Source organism: Pristiophorus japonicus, chromosome 10, assembly GCF_044704955.1.
Source record: "Pristiophorus japonicus isolate sPriJap1 chromosome 10, sPriJap1.hap1, whole genome shotgun sequence".
Classification (NCBI taxonomy): domain Eukaryota; kingdom Metazoa; phylum Chordata; class Chondrichthyes; family Pristiophoridae; genus Pristiophorus; species Pristiophorus japonicus.
Genome location: NC_091986.1, coordinates 29,066,642 through 29,087,565, shown reverse-complemented (window position 1 = coordinate 29,087,565; position 20,924 = coordinate 29,066,642). Strand labels below are relative to the sequence as shown.

General features: G+C 49.0%; 1 protein-coding gene across 2 annotated transcripts in view; it reads right to left on the bottom strand.

Annotated features, from left to right (window-relative positions):
- mzt1 (mitotic spindle organizing protein 1) overlaps positions 1-20,924 on the bottom strand; it is a 52,793-nt gene that overhangs the window by 14,394 nt on the left and 17,475 nt on the right. The window contains exon 1 of one of the 2 annotated variants that reach the window (XM_070891737.1): positions 5,339-5,699. The exons of the other annotated variant lie outside the window; for it this stretch is intronic. Coding sequence (XP_070747838.1) covers positions 5,339-5,390 — 52 coding nt within the window. The 5' untranslated portion in view covers positions 5,391-5,699. Of the gene's footprint in view, positions 1-5,338; positions 5,700-20,924 lie in introns of those variants that run through there. 2 annotated transcript variants of the gene reach the window in all.

Here is a 20,924-nt window from a genome sequence, read left to right as displayed (position 1 = left end):
CTCATCTCGGTCCTTGGGAAAAAAAAACAGTAAAAGGGAATATTATTTGAATGGGGAGAAATTACAACATGCTGAGGTGCAGAGGGACCTGGGGGTCCTTGTGCATGAATCCCAAAAAGTTAGTTTGCAGTTGCAGCAGGTAATCAGGAAGGCGAATGGAATGTTGGCCTTCATTGCGAGAGGGATGGGGAGCGGGCTGGTAAGTGGAGCTGAGTCCACGGCCAGATCAGCCATGATCTTTTTGAATGGCGGAGCAGGCTCGAGGGGCTAGATGGCCTACTCCTGTTCCTAATTCTTATGTTCTTATGTACCCCTATTCTTAAGACTGTGACCCCTGGTTCTGGACTTCCCCAACATCAGGAACATTCTTCCTGCATCTAACCTGTCCAGTCCCGTCAGAATTTTATACGTTTCTACGAGGTCCCCTCTCATTCTTCTAAATTCCAGTGAATATAAGCCTAACCGACCCAGTCATCCTCATACGTCAGCCCTGCCATTCCAGGAATCAGTCTGGTGAACCTTCGCTGCACTCCCTCAATAGCAAGCACGTCCTTCCTCAGATTAGGAGACCAAAACTAGACACAATACTCAAGGTATGGTCTCACCAAGGCTCTGTACAATCGCAGCAAGCCTCCCTGCTCCTATACTCAAATCCCCTCGTTATGAAGGCCAGCATGCCATTTAATTTCTTTACTACCTGCTGTACCCGCATGCCTATCTTCAATGACTGATGTACCATGACACCCGGGTCTCATTGCACCTCCCCTTTTACTAATCTGTTACTATTCAGATAATAGTCTACCTTCCTGTTTTTGCCACCAAAGTGGATAACCTCACATTTATCCACATTATACTTCATCTGCCATGCATTTGCCCATTCAGCTAACCTGTCCAAGTCATCCTGCAGCCTCTTAGCATCCTCCTCACAGCTCACACTGCCACCCCGCTTAGTGTTATCTGCAAACTTGGAGATATTACATTCAATTCCTTCGTCTAAAATCATTAACATATATTGTAAATAGCTGTGGTCACAGCACTGAACCCTGCAGCATCCCACTCGTCACTGCCTGCCATTCTGAAAAGGACCCGTTTATTCCCACTCTTTGCTTCCTGTCTGCCAACCATTTCTCTATCCACGTCAATACATTACCCCCAATAACATGTGCCTTAATTTTGCACACTAATCTCTTGTGTGGGACCTTGTCAAAAGCCCTTTGAAAGTCCAAATACACCACATCTACTGGTTCTCCCTTATCCACTCTACTAGTTACATCCTAACTCAAGAAGATTTGTCAAGCATGATTTCCCTTTCATAAATCCATGCTGACTTGGACCGATCCTGTCACTGCTTTCCAAATGCGCTGCTATTGCATCTTTAATAATTAACTCCAGCATTTTCCCCACAAGCGATGTCAGGCTAACTGGTCTATAATTCCCTGTTTTCTCTCTCCCTCCTTTTTTTAAAAAAAAAAGTGGGGTTACATTAGATACCCTCCAATCCATAGGAACTGATCCAGAGTCTATGGGATGTTGGAAAATGACCACCAATGCATCAACTATTTCTAGGACCACTTTCTTAAGTACTCTGGGATGCAGACTTTCAGGCCCTGGGGATTTATCGGTCTTCAGTCCCTTCAATTTCCCTAACACCATTTCCTGACTAATAAGGATTTCCCTCAGTTCCCCCTTCTCGCTAGACCCTCAGTCCCCTAGTATTTTTGGGAGGTTATTCATGTCTTCCTTAGTGAAGACAGAACCAAAGTATTTGTTCAATTGGTCTGCCATTTCTATGTTCCCCGTTATAAATTCACCTGATTCTGACTGTAAGGGACCTACATTAGTCTTCACTAATATTTTTCTCTTCACATATCTATAGAAGCTTTTGCAGTCAGTTTTTATGTTCCCTGCAAGCTTACTCTCGTATCTATTTTCCCCTTCCTAATTAAACCCTTAGTCCTCCTCTGCTGAATTCTAAATTTCTCCCAGTCCTCAGGTTTGCTGCTTTTTCTGGCCAATTTATATGCCTCTTCCTTGGATTTTTCACACTCCCTAATTTCCCTTGTTAGCCATGGTTGAGCCACCTTCCCTTTTTTATTTTTACACCACACAAGGATGTAGAATTGTTGTAGTTCATCCATGTGATCTTTAAATGTCTGCCATTGCCTATCCACCGTCAACCCTTTAAGTATCATTCGCCAGTCTATCCTAGCCATCGAAGTTACCTTTCTTTAAGTTCAGGAATCTAGTCTCTGAATTAACTGTGTCACTCTCCATCTTAATGAAGAATTCTACCATGTGAGTGAGTGAGAGAGAAATACAGAGTGTGAGTGAGTGAGAAAAAAATGCCATGAGTGAGAAAATACTGAGTGAGAGAGAGAGAAAATACCGAGTGAGTGAGAGAGAAAATAGTGGGTGAGAGAGAAAATACTGAGTGAGAGACAGAAAATACCGATTGAGTGAGAAAATACCGTGTGTGAGTGTGTGAGGGAGAGAGAACATACCGAGTGAGTGAGTGTGTGAGAGAGAGAGAAAATACCGAGTGAGTGAGAGAGAGAAAATACCGAGTGAGTGAGAGAGAGAAAATACCGAGTGAGTGAGAGAGAGAAAATACCGAGTGAGTGAGAGAGAGAAAATACCGAGTGAGTGAGAGAGAGAAAATACCGAGTGAGTGAGAGAGAAAATACCGAGTGAGTGAGAAAATACCGTGAGTGAGTGTGTAAGAGAGAGAATATACCGAGTGTGTGAGTGAGAGAGAGAAAATACCGAATGGGTGAGGGAGAGAAAATACCGAGTGAGTGAGTGAGAAAATACTGGGTGAGAGACAGAAAATACTGAATGAGTGAGAAAATACCGTGAGTGAATTCTACCATATTATGGTCACTCTTCCCCAAGGGGCCTTGCACGACCAGATTGCTAATTAATCCTCTCTCGTTACACAAGATGGCCTGCTCTCTCGTTAGTTCCTCGCCATATTGGTCTAGAAAACCATCCCTTATACACTCCAGGAACGTCTCCTCCACAGTATTGCTACCAGTTTGGTTAGCCCAATCAATATGTAGATTAAAGTCACCCATGATAACTGATGTACCCTTATTGTGATCATCCCTAATTTTCTGTTTGACGCCGTCCCAACCTTCCTACTACTGTTTGGTGGTCTGTACACAACTCCCACTAACGTTTTCTGCCCTTTGGTGTTTCCTAGTCCTTTTCTTTTAGAATTATGTGGCCCTTTTTGATTTTTGCCCTTGATTTCTCGGTTCTCCACCCTACCTTTTGCTTCTGCCCTCTTTTTACTTCCCTCTGTCTCCCTGCATTGATTTCATCCCCCTGCCATTTTAGTTTAACTCCTCCCCAACAGCACTAGCAAACACTCCCCCTAGGACATTGGTTCCGGTCCTGCCCAGGTGCAGACCATCCGGTTTGTACTGGTCCCACCTCCCCCAGAACCAGTTCCAATGTCCCAGGAATTTGAATCCCTCCCCCTTGCACCATTCCTCAAGCCACGTATTCATCTGAGCTATGCTGCAATTCCTGCTCTGACTAGCCCGTGACACTGGTAGCAATCCTGAGATTACTATCTTTGAGGTCCAACTTTTTAAATTTAACTCCTAGCTCCTTAAATTCAGCTTGTAGGACCTCTTCCCATTTTTTACCTATATCGTTGGTACCTATATGCACCACGACAGCTGGCTATTCACCCTCTCCCTCCAGAATGCGCTGCAACCGCTCAGAGACATCCTTGACCCTTGCATCAGGGAAGGCAACATACCATCCTGGCGTCTTGTCTGCGGCCGCAGAAATGTCTATCTATTCCCTTTACAATAGAATCCCCTATCACTATAGCTCTATAACAGGACCAATGATGTTTTACTTACAACTGGATGATTAGCTACTTACAATACTAAGTGAAAGCTAGATACTAATACATATATACACGCCAGGACGCTGCTCATCATAGTTTGGAGGTTTTTAAAAAGAACAGGGGCATGATATCAAGCAATATTACCAGTGACACTAATTTATTAGCATTTGGGACAGTCCTAGGATCTGGCAGCACTGAAGGGAGTTTGTGAAATATGATTGTTTAAAAAAATCTTTGAACTCTTATTTTGAGTTTGTATTTGGCAGGCTGAGGGAAATAGACAGCAGATTTTGAGCAAATTGGTTTACCTTCTCCTTTCTAAGAGATTTGTACACAACAAATCAATTAATACATTTGAATTCCAAAAAATAAATATATTTCCATGTAGCCAATCAGGTGACATGTGAACTGATGTGGGACAAATTTGAAAATGAGAGTCTGCTGTAACACTGTGGGGACCGTGCCAGAATGTAACACAGGAAATGTGAACTACATGCTTTGTTTTATAAGGAAGAATCATAGCATGTAAAATATAAAGTATTCTTCTACTAAAGAGTTGGTGTGCTCCTTTAAGGTTATAATTGTTAAGAAAACACTGAGCGAGTTCATTAAAAGATTAATTCCTCTTAAATATATGTAATATTAGTCAAGTTTCAGAAATTCTGCTACCTGTGTCAATTATGGTATTTTTCAACTGTTTGGAGATTTTGTATATTAGAAATGACTTTTTGATCCTTTATACTTTCTTATAAAAGTAGCAGAAATTTTGAGTGTAACCGACAGGTAATGAGTATTAGACATAGTTACAGATAAACAGCAAGTCCAACACGCAATTTTATTGCGCTTCCTGCAACATTTCAGTGCCACACTTTGATGCAAATTTATTATATTGAAATTGGCCGATAATCAATATTTTTTCGTTAATTTATCAAAACTCAACAATTTTGTTCCAGCTGATTGGTTGCGATGCAAATATATTTACCGGCATTCACTCAAGGACGGCTGGTGTGGGAAAGGTGTTAAACTGGTGCAATAAGAAGTGATCGTCTGAGGTTGTGGGGTTAGCCCTATTATTGGGCAGAATAAAAATAACTAATCATCAAGCTGGTACAATTTTTTTTTTTTATTTGCTAAAAATGGGCAACAGTACCTACATTAAAACAGTGACAACACTTCAAAAGTATGTAATTGGCTGGAAAGTGCTTAAGGACGCCCTGAGGTTGTGACAGGCTCTATAGAAATGCAAATATTTCTTTCTTTTATCATCTGGAATTGTGCAAATATGCTGAAATGATCCACATGGTAAATTCTTCATAATAGACCATTTAAAGTATCGGATCTGCACAAAAGCTCCTTCATAAAACAATGTCTCTTTAAGACCCAGATAAAAACCAATTAAATATTGAGTAAAGGTTAGGTGTACTTTCCAGAATGAGCAAAATAAAATCATCAGAAGCCAGGTGTGGAAAAACTCACCGAACACCATTCCCGGTTTTAGAGTCAAATACTTTTCCCTCTTTCTCACCATTGAGGTAAAACAATGTTCCAGAAATGAAGCTATCCAGCATTGATTACATTTAGGAAAGTATTAATCATCCTCAGAGTCGAGGTGACTTGCTTCCACATTAAAAATGAGTTCAGGTGACTGATATGTCCAATGCGGGAGCTACAGTCTCTATCGCAGGTTGGACAGATTAGATGGTGGTTAAAAGTACGTTGGTTGAAGTGCTGGTTTGTTGAAGTGCTTGGGTTCCGCTTGTTCCCGGCAAAGAGACTCAAAGTGTTCGACGCCCTCACGGATTATTCTCTTCCACTTTGAGCGATCTTGCGCCAGTGATTCCCAGGTGTCAGTGTTGAACTTCTTCAAGGAGGTCTTGAGGGCGTCCTTGAAGCATTTCCTCTGTCACCTGGGGCTTGTTTGCCGTGTCGGAGCTCTGAGTAGAGTGCTTGCTTTGGGAGTCTCGTATCGGGCATACGGACAATGTGGCCCTTTCATCGGAACTGATCGAGCGTGGTCAAATCTTCGATGCCAAGGATGTTTGCCTGCGCGAGAACACAGATGTTGATGCGCCTATCCTGCCAATGGATTTGCAGGATATTGCTGAGGCAGCGTTGATGGTACCTCTCCAGTGCTTTGATGTGCCTGCTGTATATAGTCCATGTCTCAGAAACATAGTTGAGGGCAGGTATCACTACTGCTCTGTAAACCATGAGCTTCGTGCCAGTTTTAAAGTTCTCGTCTTCAAACACTCTATTCCTTAGGCGACCAAAGGCTACGCTGGCACACTGAAGGCAGTGTTGGACCTAGTCATCGATGTCTGCCCTGGTTGACAGTAAGCTCCCGAGGTATGGAAAATGGTCCACATTGTCCAAGGCCTCATCATGGATTTTGATAATCAGGGGGCAGTGTTGTGTGGTGGGGACAGGTTGAAGGAGCACCTTTATTATACAGATGTTTTGTGTAAGACCCATGCTCTCGTATACTACGTTGAAACCATGTTGACGATGGTTTGGGGTTTGTCCTTTGAGTGAGCGCAGACGCAAGCATCATCTGCATATTGTAATTCGATGACAGAGGGTGACATGACCTTGGATCGGGTCGGATGGAATTTAAATGGAGAAAAATTGCAATGGTTGCAGTACATAAAAACATAGAAAATAGATGCAGGAGTAGGCCATTCGAGCCTGCACCGCCATTCAATAAGATCATGGCTGATCATTCCCTCAGTATCCCTTTCCTGCTTTCTCTCCATACCCCTTGATCCCCTTAGCCGTAAGGGCCATATCTAACTCCCTCTTGAATAAATCCAATGAACTGGCATCAACAACTCTCTGCGGCAGGGAATTCCACAGGTTAACAACTCTCTGAGCGAAGAAGTTTCTCTTCATCTCAGTCCTAAATGGCCTACCCCTTATCCTAAGACTATGTCGCCTGGTTCTGGACTTCCCCAACATCGGGAACATTCTTCCCACATATAACCTGTCCAGTCCCGTCAGAATCTTATACGTTTCTGAGATCCTCTCACAACCTTCTAAACTCCAGTGAATAAAGGCCCAGTTGATCCAGTTTCTCCTCATATGACAGTCCAGCCATCCCTGGAATCAGTCTGGTGAACCTTCGCTGCCCTCCCTCAATAGAAAGAACGTCCTTCCTCAGATTAGGAGACCAAAACTGAACACAATATTCCAGGTGAGGCCTCACTCAGGCCCTATACAACTACAGTAAGACATCCCTGCTCCTATACTCAAATCCCCTAGCTATGAAGGCCAACATACAATTTGCCTTCACCGCCTGCTGTACCTGCATGCCCACTTTCAGTGACTGATGAACCATGACACCCAGGTCTCATTGCACCTCCCCTTTTCCTAATCTGCCTTCATTCAGATAATATTCTGCCTTCGTGTTTTTGCCCTCAAAATGGATAACCTCACATTTATCCACATTATACTGCATCTGCCATGCATTTGCCCACTCACCTAACCTGTCCAAGTCACCCTGCAGTCTTTTAGCATCCTCCTCAGAGCTCACACCGCCACCCAGTTTAGTGTCATCCGCAAACTTGGAGATATTACACTCAATTCCTTCATCTAAATCGTTAATGTATATTGTAAAGAGCTGGGGTCCCAGCACTGAGCCCTGCGGCACTCCATTTGTCACTGCCTGCCTTTCTGAAAAGGATCTGTTTATCTCGACTCTCTGCTTCCTGTCTGCCAACCAGTTCTCGATCCACAACAGTACATTATCCCCAATACCATGCGCTTTGATTTTGCACACCAATCTCTTGTGCGGGACCTCATCAAAAGCCTTTTGAAAGTCCAAATACACCACATCCACTGGTTCTCCCTTGTCCACTCTGTTAGTTACATCCTCAAAAAATTCCAGATTTGTCAAGCATGATTTCTTTCATAAATTCATGCTGACTTGGTCCGATCCTGTCACTGCTTTCCAAATGCACTGCTATTTCATCCTTAATGATTGAGTACAGAGGGACCTGGGGGGGTGGTCCTTGTGTGTGAAACACAAATGTTAAGTATGCAGGTACAGCAAGTAATCAGGCCTTTATTGCAAGGGGGATAAAGTATAAAAACAGAGAAGTCCTGCTACAACTGTACAGGATATTGGTGAGGCCACACCTGGAGTACTGCAGAGTTTTGATCTCTATATTTAAAGGAAGGATATACTTGCATTGGAGGCAGTTCAGAGAAGATACACTAGGTTGATTCCAGAGATGAGGGGGTTGACTTATGAAGATAGGTTGAGCCTATGCAATTGGAGTTCAGGAGAATGAGAGGTGATCTTATTGAAACATATAAAATAATGAGGGGGCTCGACAAGATGGATGCAGAGAGGATATTTCCACTCATAGGGGAAACTAAGACTAGGGGGCATAGTCTCAGAATAAAGGGCCACCAATTTAAAACTGAGATGAGGGGAAATTTCTTCTCTCAGAGGGTTGTAAATTTGTAGAATTCTCTGTCCCAGAGAGCCATGGAAGCTGGATCATTGAATATATTTAAAGATGGAGATAGACAGATTTGAGTGATAAAGGAATAAAGGGTTATGGGGAGCAGGCAGGGAAGTGGAGCTGAGTCCATGATCAGATCAGCCATGATCTTATTAAATGGTGGAGCAGGCTCGATGGGCCAAATGGTCTATTCCTGTTCCTATTTCTTATGTTCTTATAGCAACGGAGGTTGAACAATTTCAAGTTTGATCTACAGATTATCTCCATCCATTGGGAAGCTTGCTGATGGAGAGATGTAGCATTGCAGCAAGGAAGATCGAGAAGAACGTTGGTGCAATGACACAGCCTTGCTTCACCCCGATTCCTACATGAATTGGGCCTGTGGTGGATCCATTGGTCAGGATCATGGCTTGCATGTTATCATGAAGCAAGCAGAGGACGATGACAAATTTCAAGAGTACACTCCATAATCCCTCACGGTTGACAGTGTCAAAGGCCTTGGTCAGGTCAACGGTCATGTTTGGAGGTTGGTGTTGTTCCCTGCATTTCTCTTGAATTTGTCACACGGTGAAGATCATGTCCATTGTGCCCCTTAGTGGGCGGAATCCACATTGCAACTCTAAAGGAGCTCTTCTGCCACAGGGAGAAAACGGTTGAGGAGAACTCTTGCTATAACGTTCCCTTTGGTAGACAGCAGGGATATTCCTCTGTAGTTACCGCAATTGGACTTATCACCTTTCTTCAAGATGGTCACGATTATGGTGGCTTTGAGATCCCCTGGCATGCTCTCCTCCTTCCAAATAATGGAACTGACCTCATGTATTCACGCCAATCGTGCTTCTCCACCATGTTTTAGTGCTTCTGCAGGTATGCCATCCGCTCTGGAGACCTTGTTGTTCCTCAGTTGTCGAATGGCCTTTTCAACCTCATGTAGGGTTGGGGTTGTACTGAGATGGTGCGCGTGGCATGCTGTAGGATGGAGTCAAGTACTCTCACATCGAAGACAGAGTCTCAGTTAAGGAGATCTTCAAAGTGCTCCTTCTATGAGCACGGACTGCCTCTCTCTCCTTGATTAAAACTTCTCCGTTCTTTGACCGCAATGGGCTAGGACCTTGGGTGCTTGGTCCGTAGGTGGTCTTTATTGCACTGAATAATCCACGCACCTTGTGGCTGGCAGTTAGTTGCTGGATCTCCTGCGCTTTCACTATTCTTTATTTCGCGAGTTTTTTGTTGGACTTCGGCCTTCAGACGTCTGTAGATCTGTTTTCTTGCACTTGATTTGTCTTGCTGTTTCTAATTCAAGAATGCCTTGCGCTTGCAGTTTATTAACTCCTGGTCGTTCGTCGGACCAGTCTTGGTGGTTCCTGGTCAAGTGACCGAGCGTCTCCTCACAGGTCTTAATTATGGAGGCCTTGAGGGCACACCAGGTGCCGTGCGCACCATGCGTCTCTGGATCACTTTGACTCGGCAGGTTGGTAGTGAGGCGTTGGCTGAATAGTGCTTTCTTATCATGGTCTCTGAGGTGCTCCAGTGTTGATTTTCCTGCGGCATTGTTTTTGTCACCGCCGCTGTTTTTGGGCAATATTGATGGACATCACCAAGCGGATTAGGCGGTGGTCTGTCCAGCAGTCGTCAGCTCCTGTCATGCACGGGTGATGTGCACATCCTTGCGGTCCCTCGCTCGGACGATGACATAGCACTGGCATCTGCTAGACTTCGATCGAGGGTGTTGCCATGAAGTGGAGCCTTGATCTGCACCAAACAGATCGGGCTGCCATGGTAACCAGGGACACAATGGGACACAATCCCTCTCTCTGCCTCTCTCCCAGAACCGGACAGCCTTCCTGTGTGTGTGAACTGTGGACTGACTCTCTCTCTCTCTCTCTCTCTCTCTCGCTGTCTGTCATGGGACCAGACTGTGTGTGTGAACCGGGGACGATGAATGGAATCGGACAGCCTTCTTGTGTGTGGGGACCAAGGATGGGGCCGGACAGCCTTCGGGCGGGGTTGGAGGTAAGTTGCTGCTATGTGTTTTTCAATTGTGTATGTGTCCGGGCATCTGCTGCGCCACTTTCCTTAACTCTAGGGAAGGTTTTTCAGGACAGGCCACATACGCTGGTCGAATGAGTAACTCTCAGCTGGCCAAACTTCCTTAAATGGCTAGAAGTGGCGTGGGTGGCTGGTTACGCCCCCTTTGGCTGAAAAAAAAAGACAAAAAATTCATAACTAACTGAGTTATGCTGGTGCAAATTGATTGGGGAAACTGGGGATTTTTAAGTTAAGCCAGAAAAAGCAGCCTGCTCCAAAAAAAAACGGGCAAATACTGGGGAAAATTGAGCCCTATGTTACTGTGGTGCACAAAGAACCCAAGACAGATTCGAGATGCTATTTACAGCCAAAACAAGCATCTCTATTTTGGTTACTTGACCCCCAAATAGTGAGTTTAATGGTTTCTTGTTAGAATACTGTATCACTCACGCAACTCAAAGTATCAATGATAGAAGTCCTGAAAGCAGAGTGTCACCACCAGCCACTCAGCTGCAGGACTCACTGCAGACGTTTTGATGGGGGAAAAAAATCATCAAGCACATACCAGGGAACACCGCCAAGGTTAAGAAGAGTTCAGGAGAGAAGATCAATCAAATCAGGATAGTGATTAGGTGATGTCAATAAACATTTTTGCAGCTCAAAGATACAGCTTCTATTCATAGAGTGCCTCCCATGTAAGCACTTCACTGCTAATGAGTTATTTTCCAAGTGCAGTCACATCTATTATGTTGGCATAAAATTTGCAGCCTACAAGGTCCCACAAACAGCAAATGAGTCGATAAACTTGTGGAGTTAGTTGAAGAGAATTTGAATTTACTTACAACAACTTAATCAAACAGCCCAAGGTGCTTCACTTGAGTATTACAATACAAAAAATTGACACCGAACCACATCAGGGGAAATTAGGGCAGGTGACCAAAAGCTTGGTCAAAGAGGTAGATTTTAAGGAGCATCTTGAAGGGGGAAAGAGAGGTGGAGAGATTAGAGCCGAGCCAACAGAAGGCACGGCCACCAATGCTCAAGAGGGCAGAATTAGAGGAACGTAGATATCTTAGGTGGGTAGGTGGGTGTGGGGGTGGGCAGTTGTGGGGCTGTAGGGCATTACAGAGATAGGAAGAGGCGAGGCCATGGAGGGATTTGAAAATAAGGATGAGAATTTTGAAATCAAGTCGTTGCTTAACCAGGAGCCAATGTAGGTTGGCGAGCATCTTTCGTGTCCTCATGACATCCTGAACAAGAACTTCACAACCTGAGGTCTAGAAGGAAGAATATCAGCCAGAACTCATGTTCTTCTTCAAATAGAAATATCAGTCCAGATTATGCGCTTATATCCTGGAGTGAACATAAGAAATCAGAGCAGGAGTAGGCCATTTGGCCCCTTGACCCTGCTCCACCATTTAAATAAGATCATGGCTGATCTGATCATGGACTCAGCTCCACTTCCCTGCCCGCTCCCCATAACCCTTTACTCCCTTATTGCTCAAAAATCTGTCTATCTCTGACTTAAATATATTCAATGACCCAGCCTCCACAGCTCTCTGGGGCAGAGAATTCCATAGATTTACAACCCTCAGAAGAAATTCTTCCTCATCTCAGTTTTAAATGGGCAGCCCCTTATTGTGAGACTGAGTGGAAATATCCTCTCTGCATCCACCCTGTCGAGCCCCCTCATTATCTTATATGTTTCGATAAGATCACCTCTCATTCTTCTGAACTCCAATGTGTATAGACCCAACCTACTCAACTTATCTTCATAAGTCAACCCCGTCATCTCTGGAATCAACCTAGAGAACCTTCTCTGAACAGCCTCCAATGCAAGTATATCCTTCCTTAAATACGGAGAACAAAACTGTACGCAGTACTCTAGGCCTCACCAATACCCTGTACAGTTGTAGCAGGACTTCTCTGCTTTTATACTCTATCCCCCTTGCAATAAAGGCCAACATTCCATTTGTCTTCTTGATTACTTGCTGTACCAGCATACTAATTTTTTGTGTTTGGTGCACAAGGAACCCCAGGTCCCTCTCTGTACTGCAGCACTTTACAATTTTTCTCCATTTAAATTATAATTTGCTTTTCTATTTTTTCTGCCAAAATGGATAACCTCACATTTTCCCACATTATACTCCACCTGCCAAATTTTTGCCCACTCACTTAGCCTGTCTATATCCCATTGCAGATTTTTTTGTATCCTCCTCTTCCCACCCATCTTTGTATCTGTTAAGTATCGAATAACTCTACGAGGCCACATACAGTGAGCTAGTTCAGACATGACCTTACTCCAATTTATTTATTCTCAAAGGTGAGGATTCAACATGGCTGCCAACATTATATACACGGCTTGCACGTGTCTGCCAGTGACCATCAGGACTCAAGACAGTCGTGCCCTCCGGTGGCAGGTAAAACCCAGTTAACACACATAACATTATCAGCAGCAAACTTGGCTACATTATACTCTGTCCCTTCATCCAAGTTATTAATATAGATTGTAAATAGTTGAGGACCCAGCACCGATCCCTGCGGCACCCCACTAGTCAGTTTGCCAACCGGAAAATTACCCATTCATCCCGACTCTCAGTTTTCTGTTAGTTTCGAGCTACTGTACGCGGACGACGCCTGCGCACACACAGAGGCTGCACTCCAGGACATAGTCGACGTATTTACTGAAAGCATGGGCCTTACGCTAAACATCCGTAAGACAAAGGTCCTCCACCAGCCTGACCTCACCGCACAGCACTGTCCCCCCAGTCATCAAGCTCCATGGCGCGGCCCTGGACACCGTGGACCACTTCCCATATCTCGAGAGCCTCCTATCAACAAGAGCAGGCATCGACGACGAGATCCAACACCGCCTCCAGTGCGCCAGTGCAGCCTTCGGCCGCCTGAGGAAGAGTGTGTTTGAAGACCAGGCCCTCAAAACTGCCACCAAGTTCATGGGATGCAGTAATACCTGCCCTCCTGTATGGCTCAGAGAAATGGATCATTACAGTAGACAACTCAAGTTGCTGGAGAAATATCACCAACGATGTCTCCACAAGATCCTACAAATCCCCTGGGAGGACAGGCACACCAACATCAGCGTCCTCATTCAGGCTAACATCTCCAGCATTGAAGCACTGACCACACTCGATCAGCTCCGCTGGGCAAGCCACATAGTCCGCATGCCAGACACGAGACTCCCAAAGCAAGTGCTCTACTCGGAGTCCTTCACGGCAAACGAGCCAAAGGCGGGCAGAGGAAACATTACAAGGACACCCTCAAAGCCTCCCTGATAAAGTGCGACATCCCCATTGACACCTGGGAGTCCCTGGCCCAATACCGCCCTAAGTGGAGGAAGTGCATCCGAGAGGGCGCTGAGCACCTCGAGTCTCAACGCCAAGAGCATGCAGAAATCAAGTGCAGGCAGCGGAAAGAGCGTGCGGCAAACCAGTGCCACCCACCACTTCCCTTTTTAACAACGATCTGTCCCACCCGTGACAGAGTTTGTGGCTCTCGTATTGGACTGTTCAGCCACCAAAGAACTCACTTCAGGAGTGGAAGCAAGTCTTCCCTCGATTCTGAGGGACTGCCTATGATGATGATGATAATATCCATGCTAATATATTACCCTCAACCCTGTGAACTTTTATCTTGTGCAGCAACCTTTTATGTGGTACCTTATCGAATTCCTTCTGAAAATCCAAATACATTACATCCAGTGGTTCCCCCTTATCCACCCTGCTCGTTATATCCTCAAAGAACTCCAGCAAATTTGTCAAACATGATTTTCCTTTCATAAAACCATGCTGACTCTGCTTGATTGAATTATGCTTTTCCAAGTGCCCCGCTTCTGCTTCCTTAATAATGGACTCGAGCATTTTCCCAATAACAGATGTTAGACTAACTGGTCTATAATTTCCTGCTTTTTGTCTGCCTCCTTTTTTAAAAAAAATAGGGGCGTTACATTTGTGGTTTTTCACTCCGCTGGGACCGCCCCAGAATCCAGGGAATTTTGGTAGATTACAAGCAATGCATCCACTATCTCTGCAGCCACTTCTTTTAAGACCCTAGGATCTGAGACATCAGGTCCAGGGGACTTGTCCGCCTTTAGTCCCATTACTTTGCTGAGTACTACTACATTAGTGATATTATTAAGTTCCTCCCTCCCTATAGCCGCTTGATTATCCACTATTGGGATGTTTTTAGTGTCTTCTACCGTGAAGATTGATACAAAATATTTGTTCAATGTCTCTGCCATTTCCCTGTTCTCCGTTTTTAATTCCCTGGTCTCATCCTCTAGGGGACCAACATTTATTTTAGCCACTCTTTTCCTTTTTATGTACCTGCAGAAACTCTTACTATCTGTTTTTATATTTCACACAAGTTTACTTTCATAATCTATCTTCCCTCTATTATTTTTTTAGTTGTTCTTTGCTGGTTTTTAAAAGTTTCCCAATCTTAGAACAGAAGAACATAAGAATTAGGAACAGGAGTAGGCCATCTAGCCCCTCGAGCCTGCTCCGCCATTCAACAAGATCATGGCTGATCTGGCCGTGGACTCAGCTCCACTTACCCGCCCGCTCCCCGTAACCCTTAATTCCCTTATTGGTTAAAAATCTATCTATCTGTGACTTGAATACATTCAATGAGCTAGCCTCAACTGCCTCCTTGGGCAGAGAATTCCACAGATTCACAACCCTCTGGGAGAAGAAATTCCTTCTCAACTCAGTTTTAAATTGGCTCCACCATATTTTGAGGTTGTGCCCTCTAGTTCTAGTCTCCCCCACCAGTGGAAACAACCTCTCTGCCTCTATCCTGTCTATCCCTTTCATTATTTTAAATGTTTCTATAAGATCCCCCCTCATCCTTCTGAACTCCAATGAGTAAAGACCTAGTCCCTAGTCTACTCAATCTGTCATCATAAGGTAACCCCCTCATCTCCGGAATCAGCCTCGTGAATCGTCTCTGTACCCCCTCCAAAGCTAGTATATCCTTCCTTAAGTAAAGTGACCAAAACTGCACGCAGTACTCCAAGTGCGGCCTCACCAATACCCTAGACAGTTGCAGAAGGACCTCCCTGCTTTTGTACTCCATCCCTCTCACAATGAAGGCCAAGATTCCATTCGCCTTCCTGATTAGCTGCTGCACCTGGGCCAATTGTGGAGCAGTGGAGGCGTGGCCTGAACAGTTGGAGCTGTGAGCAGTGAGAGAAGGAGCTGCTGCTTTTGCTCCTGGCTGGGCCTGTGAATCAGCCCAGGAAGAGAAGGAAGGAAGGAAGGGGCTTCACCACCAACTTTCACCCAGAGGGAGAGGAGGAAAAAGCAGAAAACTTGAACAACTTCACCATTTCTACAAAGAGTTGGAGAGAGGGGGAAAGACCAACAACAACATCCAGTGTGGAAGGAGGGAGACTCTACCTTTCTACAGGTGGGTGTATTGGTGCAGTCCCTAAAAGACTTTGCTGTATCGGTGGGGGGAGGAAAGAAGACCAGTCGGGGGCCGGAACATCGCGGGGGGTGTGTGTGTGTGGAAGTGTATGTGGGGGCCTTGCTTACAACTAGGCCCCACACACCTTTGAAGCACCCCTCCCCCATTGCCTAGCCTGGGATAGCTGGAGCTACCAGGCTGAAGAAACAATTAATCCACCCTAATTAAACATCGTTGGGAGTGTGTGCCTGTGTGGCTCCAGCTGCACCAGGTGAAGACATCTTCTCCCCTCACCCGAAGACCATCCCAAAGACTATTTTTGTTTGCCATCTGGGGATTGCACCCACCCACAGCTGCGAGGGGAGACCTGCCCTCGCAGTTTCCCCCCCTTCCCACCCCCCCTCTCTCTTTCTCTGTTACTCTCTGCATCTCCCCTCTCTCTCTGAGAGCCCTTCCTCCCAAATAGATTAGAAAAAAAATATATAAAACAATTAAGACAACTGAGCAGAGGGAGCAAGGCCCCTCCCCAATTGTCAACTAGGGGAGAGGTGTGCCTTGTTAAGAGCTCCTCTGCTCAGTCTTTTGAACGAGGCCATTTAAAGACCATTAAGGCCTGTGACTTTGGGGTGGGTGTAGCCCTTAAAGGGACCCCGTGATGGCGACCCCATCCACACCGGTGGCAGGGCCAGCTAGGACTTATGCGCAGGCGGCATCCACATCCACGGTACCTCCTGCGCCACCTGCTGCCCTGCCACCATTCAGACTTATAACTAAGAAACACGGGGTCAAGAGCTACACTCACCCCACAATGAGCATCGAGGAATGCGTGCGGGCGATGGCTGGGGTAGTCGGCCCCTCGGCCATTGTCGCAGCCTCTAAGATGTCTGGGAAGGCTGTGTTCTTCCTGGGGCCGGAGCGGGCGGTGTCCCTGGCCCTTGAAAGGAGGCTCACGGTGGGCGGGACGTTCCTGCCGGTGGACCCTCTCGAGGCCACCGCGCAGAGGGTCATCATATCGAACGTCCCGCCCTTTGTTCCCGCTGAGTTCCTCCTCCCTCACCTACACCAACTGGGGGAGGTAAGGTCGGGGATTAACCCCATACCGCTCGGCCTCAGAGAGAGCAGCCTGCGTCACGTGTTCTCCTTCCACCGCCAGCTTTTTGTCCGGCTGGCGCGGGAGGAGACGACGGAAGGGCATTTTAATGTGATGCACGAGGGGGGGGGGGGAGAGAGAGTGTCCGACCGGAAAGAAGGCGCGGAACAAGGCGAAACATCTAGAGGCGGGTCCCATCGGTGCGCCAAACAACTTGTTTACCCCGCGCTCGCCGATGACTGTGTTGGGCCGAGCGCGGGGTGCCCCGAGCCCGTGCCCTTGAACAACACCACAGAGGGGACCGGGCGCGGGCAAGAAAAGGAAAAGGGGGGAGTGGAGCGGGAGGCCTCGGCAGACATGGGGGTCTCCCTGCCTCCACGCACCCCCAGGAAAAAAAGGAGGCGCCGCTCCAATGAGATTGAGGGGGAACAACATCCCTCCGCGGAGGAGTCGGTGCCCGCCGCGTGTCCCGCGTCCCCCACCGGCGCCCCCAAACTGCGCCGTAGGCACGAGGAATCTGTCCCCGGGGAGGGTGAGGCAGCCGAGGCTGCCCAGCCGCTGCCTCCCGGGGATGGCGTGAAAGATCTGCCTGTCGTGGGGGGCGTGGGGCCAGCGGAAGAATACGTAGCCGCCGGGTCGAGCGTCCCGGGGACTGAGGCGGGCGGGGCCGAAAAGGCCGAACCTGAGCCCGCCCAGCCAATACCCAACTTCCCCCGGGATTTGCTCGACTCGGCAGAAACTGACACTGCAAACAATTTTAACATACATCCACACGCTGGGCCGGGGGGTGGCGGCGGGGAGGGGGAAGAACAACCCCCCTCGCCCCTACTTTGGAGCTGAGGGACTTGGTGGACCTGGAGAACTTCCTAAACCGGGTCTCTCCGTGTTCCCCGGCTCCTGGAGCGGAGGAGGAACCCCTTCCGCTGTCGCTTCCCGACCCAGCACCAATTTTAAAAGAGCCCAGTGGGGACTCCTCTGCCGACGATCCTGGGGGTGGGATCGGGGCAGAGCCAGGGCCAGATGGAGCAGCCGGGCCGTTTGCCGTACCTCGTGCGGTCGACGGGCCGGCTGCTAGCGGCGACCTCCCAGAGGGGGACGGGGACTCGGCGGAGGACGCGGGTGAAGATCTCGAGTCCATCGCCAGTGAGGCGGTGGATCTGCTCGCGTCCGCCGCTGAGATCCTCCTCATTCCTGAGAACTCCGGGACTTTTTGGTCCAGTGCCGGGGTCGCCGCGACCAAGCCCGTCTGGCCCTGGAAAGATGATCCGAGCCGGGGCTGCTCGTTGCTTCCGTCCGCGCCGCCGCTAAAACCATGGCCGCGGGCGGGCCCTTATCAAAGGCTCAAGGCCTTGAGCTGCGCCGGCTCAAAAAGTTCCGCACTGGGCTGCTGAAGGAGTGGAGGTCACAAACGACTCCACTCCCCCCGCCACAATAGGTTAGGTAGAGGTTGCACTATGCTCTAGTCATGAAGATAACCATAGCCAGCCTCAACATCAACTGCAGCAGAGAGGCACGTCGTAGATTTAACAATTTTTCGCTCCTGCGGGAGGGGAAATATGCGGTGTGCTTCCTGCAAGAAACCCACACCGTTCCGGGAGACGAAGCCACGTGGCTCCTGGAATGGCAAGGAGAGGTCCGCATGACCCACCTCACCGCCACTTCTAGTGGGGTGGCCATCTTGCTGGGCCCGCATTTTCAGCCGGAGATCTTGGGGGTCGAGGAGCCCATGCCAGGCCGCTTGCTGCACGTAACGGTTCGCCTGGGGGACGTGCCGCTCCATCTCGTGAACGTGTATGCCCCTCAGCCCGGCCCGCAGCAAACGCACTTCTTTGAAGAGGTGTCCGCTCTTCTTGGCTCCGTCGACGTCGGCGACTGCATTGTCCTCGGTGGGGATTTTAACTGCACCCTCGAGGCGAGGGACCGCTCCGGTGCCCCGCAGTGCATGACGGCGATGGAGAAGTTGAGGGACCTGGTCGGGTCCTTCGACTTGGTGGACGTCTGGCGAAATCTCCATCCAGACTCCAGCGCCTTTACTTGGGTGAGGCCTGGAGTAGGATGGTCCAGAGTCGACCGCCTTTACATGTCTCGGGCGTACGTTTCTTGCGTCCCGGCGGCCTCCATGCGGCCGGTGCCGTGTTCGGACCACCACCTGGTGTGGGAGGAGCTCGCTTCGCTCCGCGCGAGGACGGGGTCCGCGTACTGGCATTTTAACAACCGGCTGCTGGAGGACGTGCGGTTCCAGGACTCGTTCCGTCGATTCTCGTCCGACTGGAGAAGGAAGCAGGGGGATTTCCCCTCCTTGAGGCTATGGTGAGACGTGGGCAAGGCTCACGTCCGCGTCTTCTGTCAAGAGTATGCGAGGGGGTCGACCAAGAGGCGGGCGGCCAGGGTCGGGCGCCTAGAAAAAAGAGATGCTCGACCTAGAGTCTCGTCTCGGTCAAGTCGTCCAGGACCCGGCCCTGCGGACGGTGTACGAAGCGAAGAAGGCCGCGCTGAAGGACCTGCAGCTCGTCGGGTCCCGAGGCGCGTTCGTGAGGTCGCGGATCCGGTTCCTGCGGGATCTGGACCGCGGCTCCCCCTTCTTCTACTCGCTGGAAAAAAGACAGGGTGTCCGTAAGCAGCTTTTGACGCTGCTGGCCGACGACGGCTCTCCCGTCTCGGATCCGGAGGGCGTCAACAACAGGGCCCGTGAATATTACGGGGCTCTGTTCTCTCCGGAGCCGTCCAGCGAGGAAGCGCGTAGAGTTTTGTGGGAGGTCCTGCTGAAGGTCAGCCCGGAGGGCGCCGAAAATCTGGAAGCTCCGCTAAGCCTGGCGGAGCTAACCGGCGCCCTCGACCGGCTCTCGAGGGGAAAATCCCCGGGGCTGGACGGGCTGACCGTGGAGTTCCACAGGGCGTTCTGGGACGTCCTGGGGGGCGACTACGCGCGGGTCCTGGGGAAAGTCTGGCGACGGGGGAAATGCCCCTCTCTTGGCGCAGGGCAGTCATCGTCCTGCTGCCTAAGCAGGGCGATCTCCGCCTCCTTAAGAACTGGCGCCCGGTCTCCCTCCTCAGCACGGACTACAAAATCTTCGCCAGGGCGATGTCTGCTCGCCTTGGCGCCGTGCTGGACCACATGATCCACCCCGACCAGTCCTACACGGTCCCGGGCCGGACAATCCACGATAACATCCATCTGGTCCGGGACCTCATCCATTGTTCCCAGGAGGCTGGTCTGTCGGTCGCCTTCCTATCCCTCGACCAAGAGAAGGCGTTCGACAGGGTGGATCACGACTATCTGCTCGGAACTCTGCGCGCTTTCGGGTTCGGGACGCATTTCGTCGCCCGGATCCGACTTTTGTACGCCGCCGCGGAGTGTCTGATTAAGGTTAACGGGTCCTTGACGGCGCCCCTTCGCTTTGGGAGAGGGGTGCGCCAGGGATGCCCCATGTCCGGCCAGTTATACGCCGTCTGCGTGGAGCTTTTCCTGCGCCTCCTGCGGACGAGGTTGACGGGACTGGCTCTGCAAGGGCCGGGCGTGGAGGTCGTCCTCTCGGCTTACGCCGATGACGTGCTCCTCGCGGTAGAGGATCCCGCTGACCTGCGGAGGATGCGTGAGTGCCAGGAGATTTACTCGGCCGCATCCTCCGCCAGAATCAACTGGGAAAAATGTTCCGGACGCCTGGTGGGTCACTGGCGTGTGGACTCCCTGCCGGAGGAGCTGAGGCCTTTTGCCTGGAGCACGACCCATCTCCTCTATCTGGGGGTCTACCTTAGCCCCGACGAGCAAGCCTGGCCGCCGAACTGGCAGGAGCTGGAGGCCAAGGTCGCCGCTCGCCTAGGGCGCTGGACAGGACTGCTCCGAGTGCTGTCCTACAGGGGTCGAGCGCTAGTCATAAATCAGCTGGTGGCCGCCATGTTGTGGTACCGCCTGGTCACTTTGACCCCTCCCCCTGCGTTTGTCGCCAAGATACAGAAGAAGCTGGTGGACTTCTTCTGGAACAACAGGAAGCACTGGGTCTCTGCGGCGGTCTTGAGGCTCCCGCTTGGGGAGGGCGGTCAGTCGTTGGTG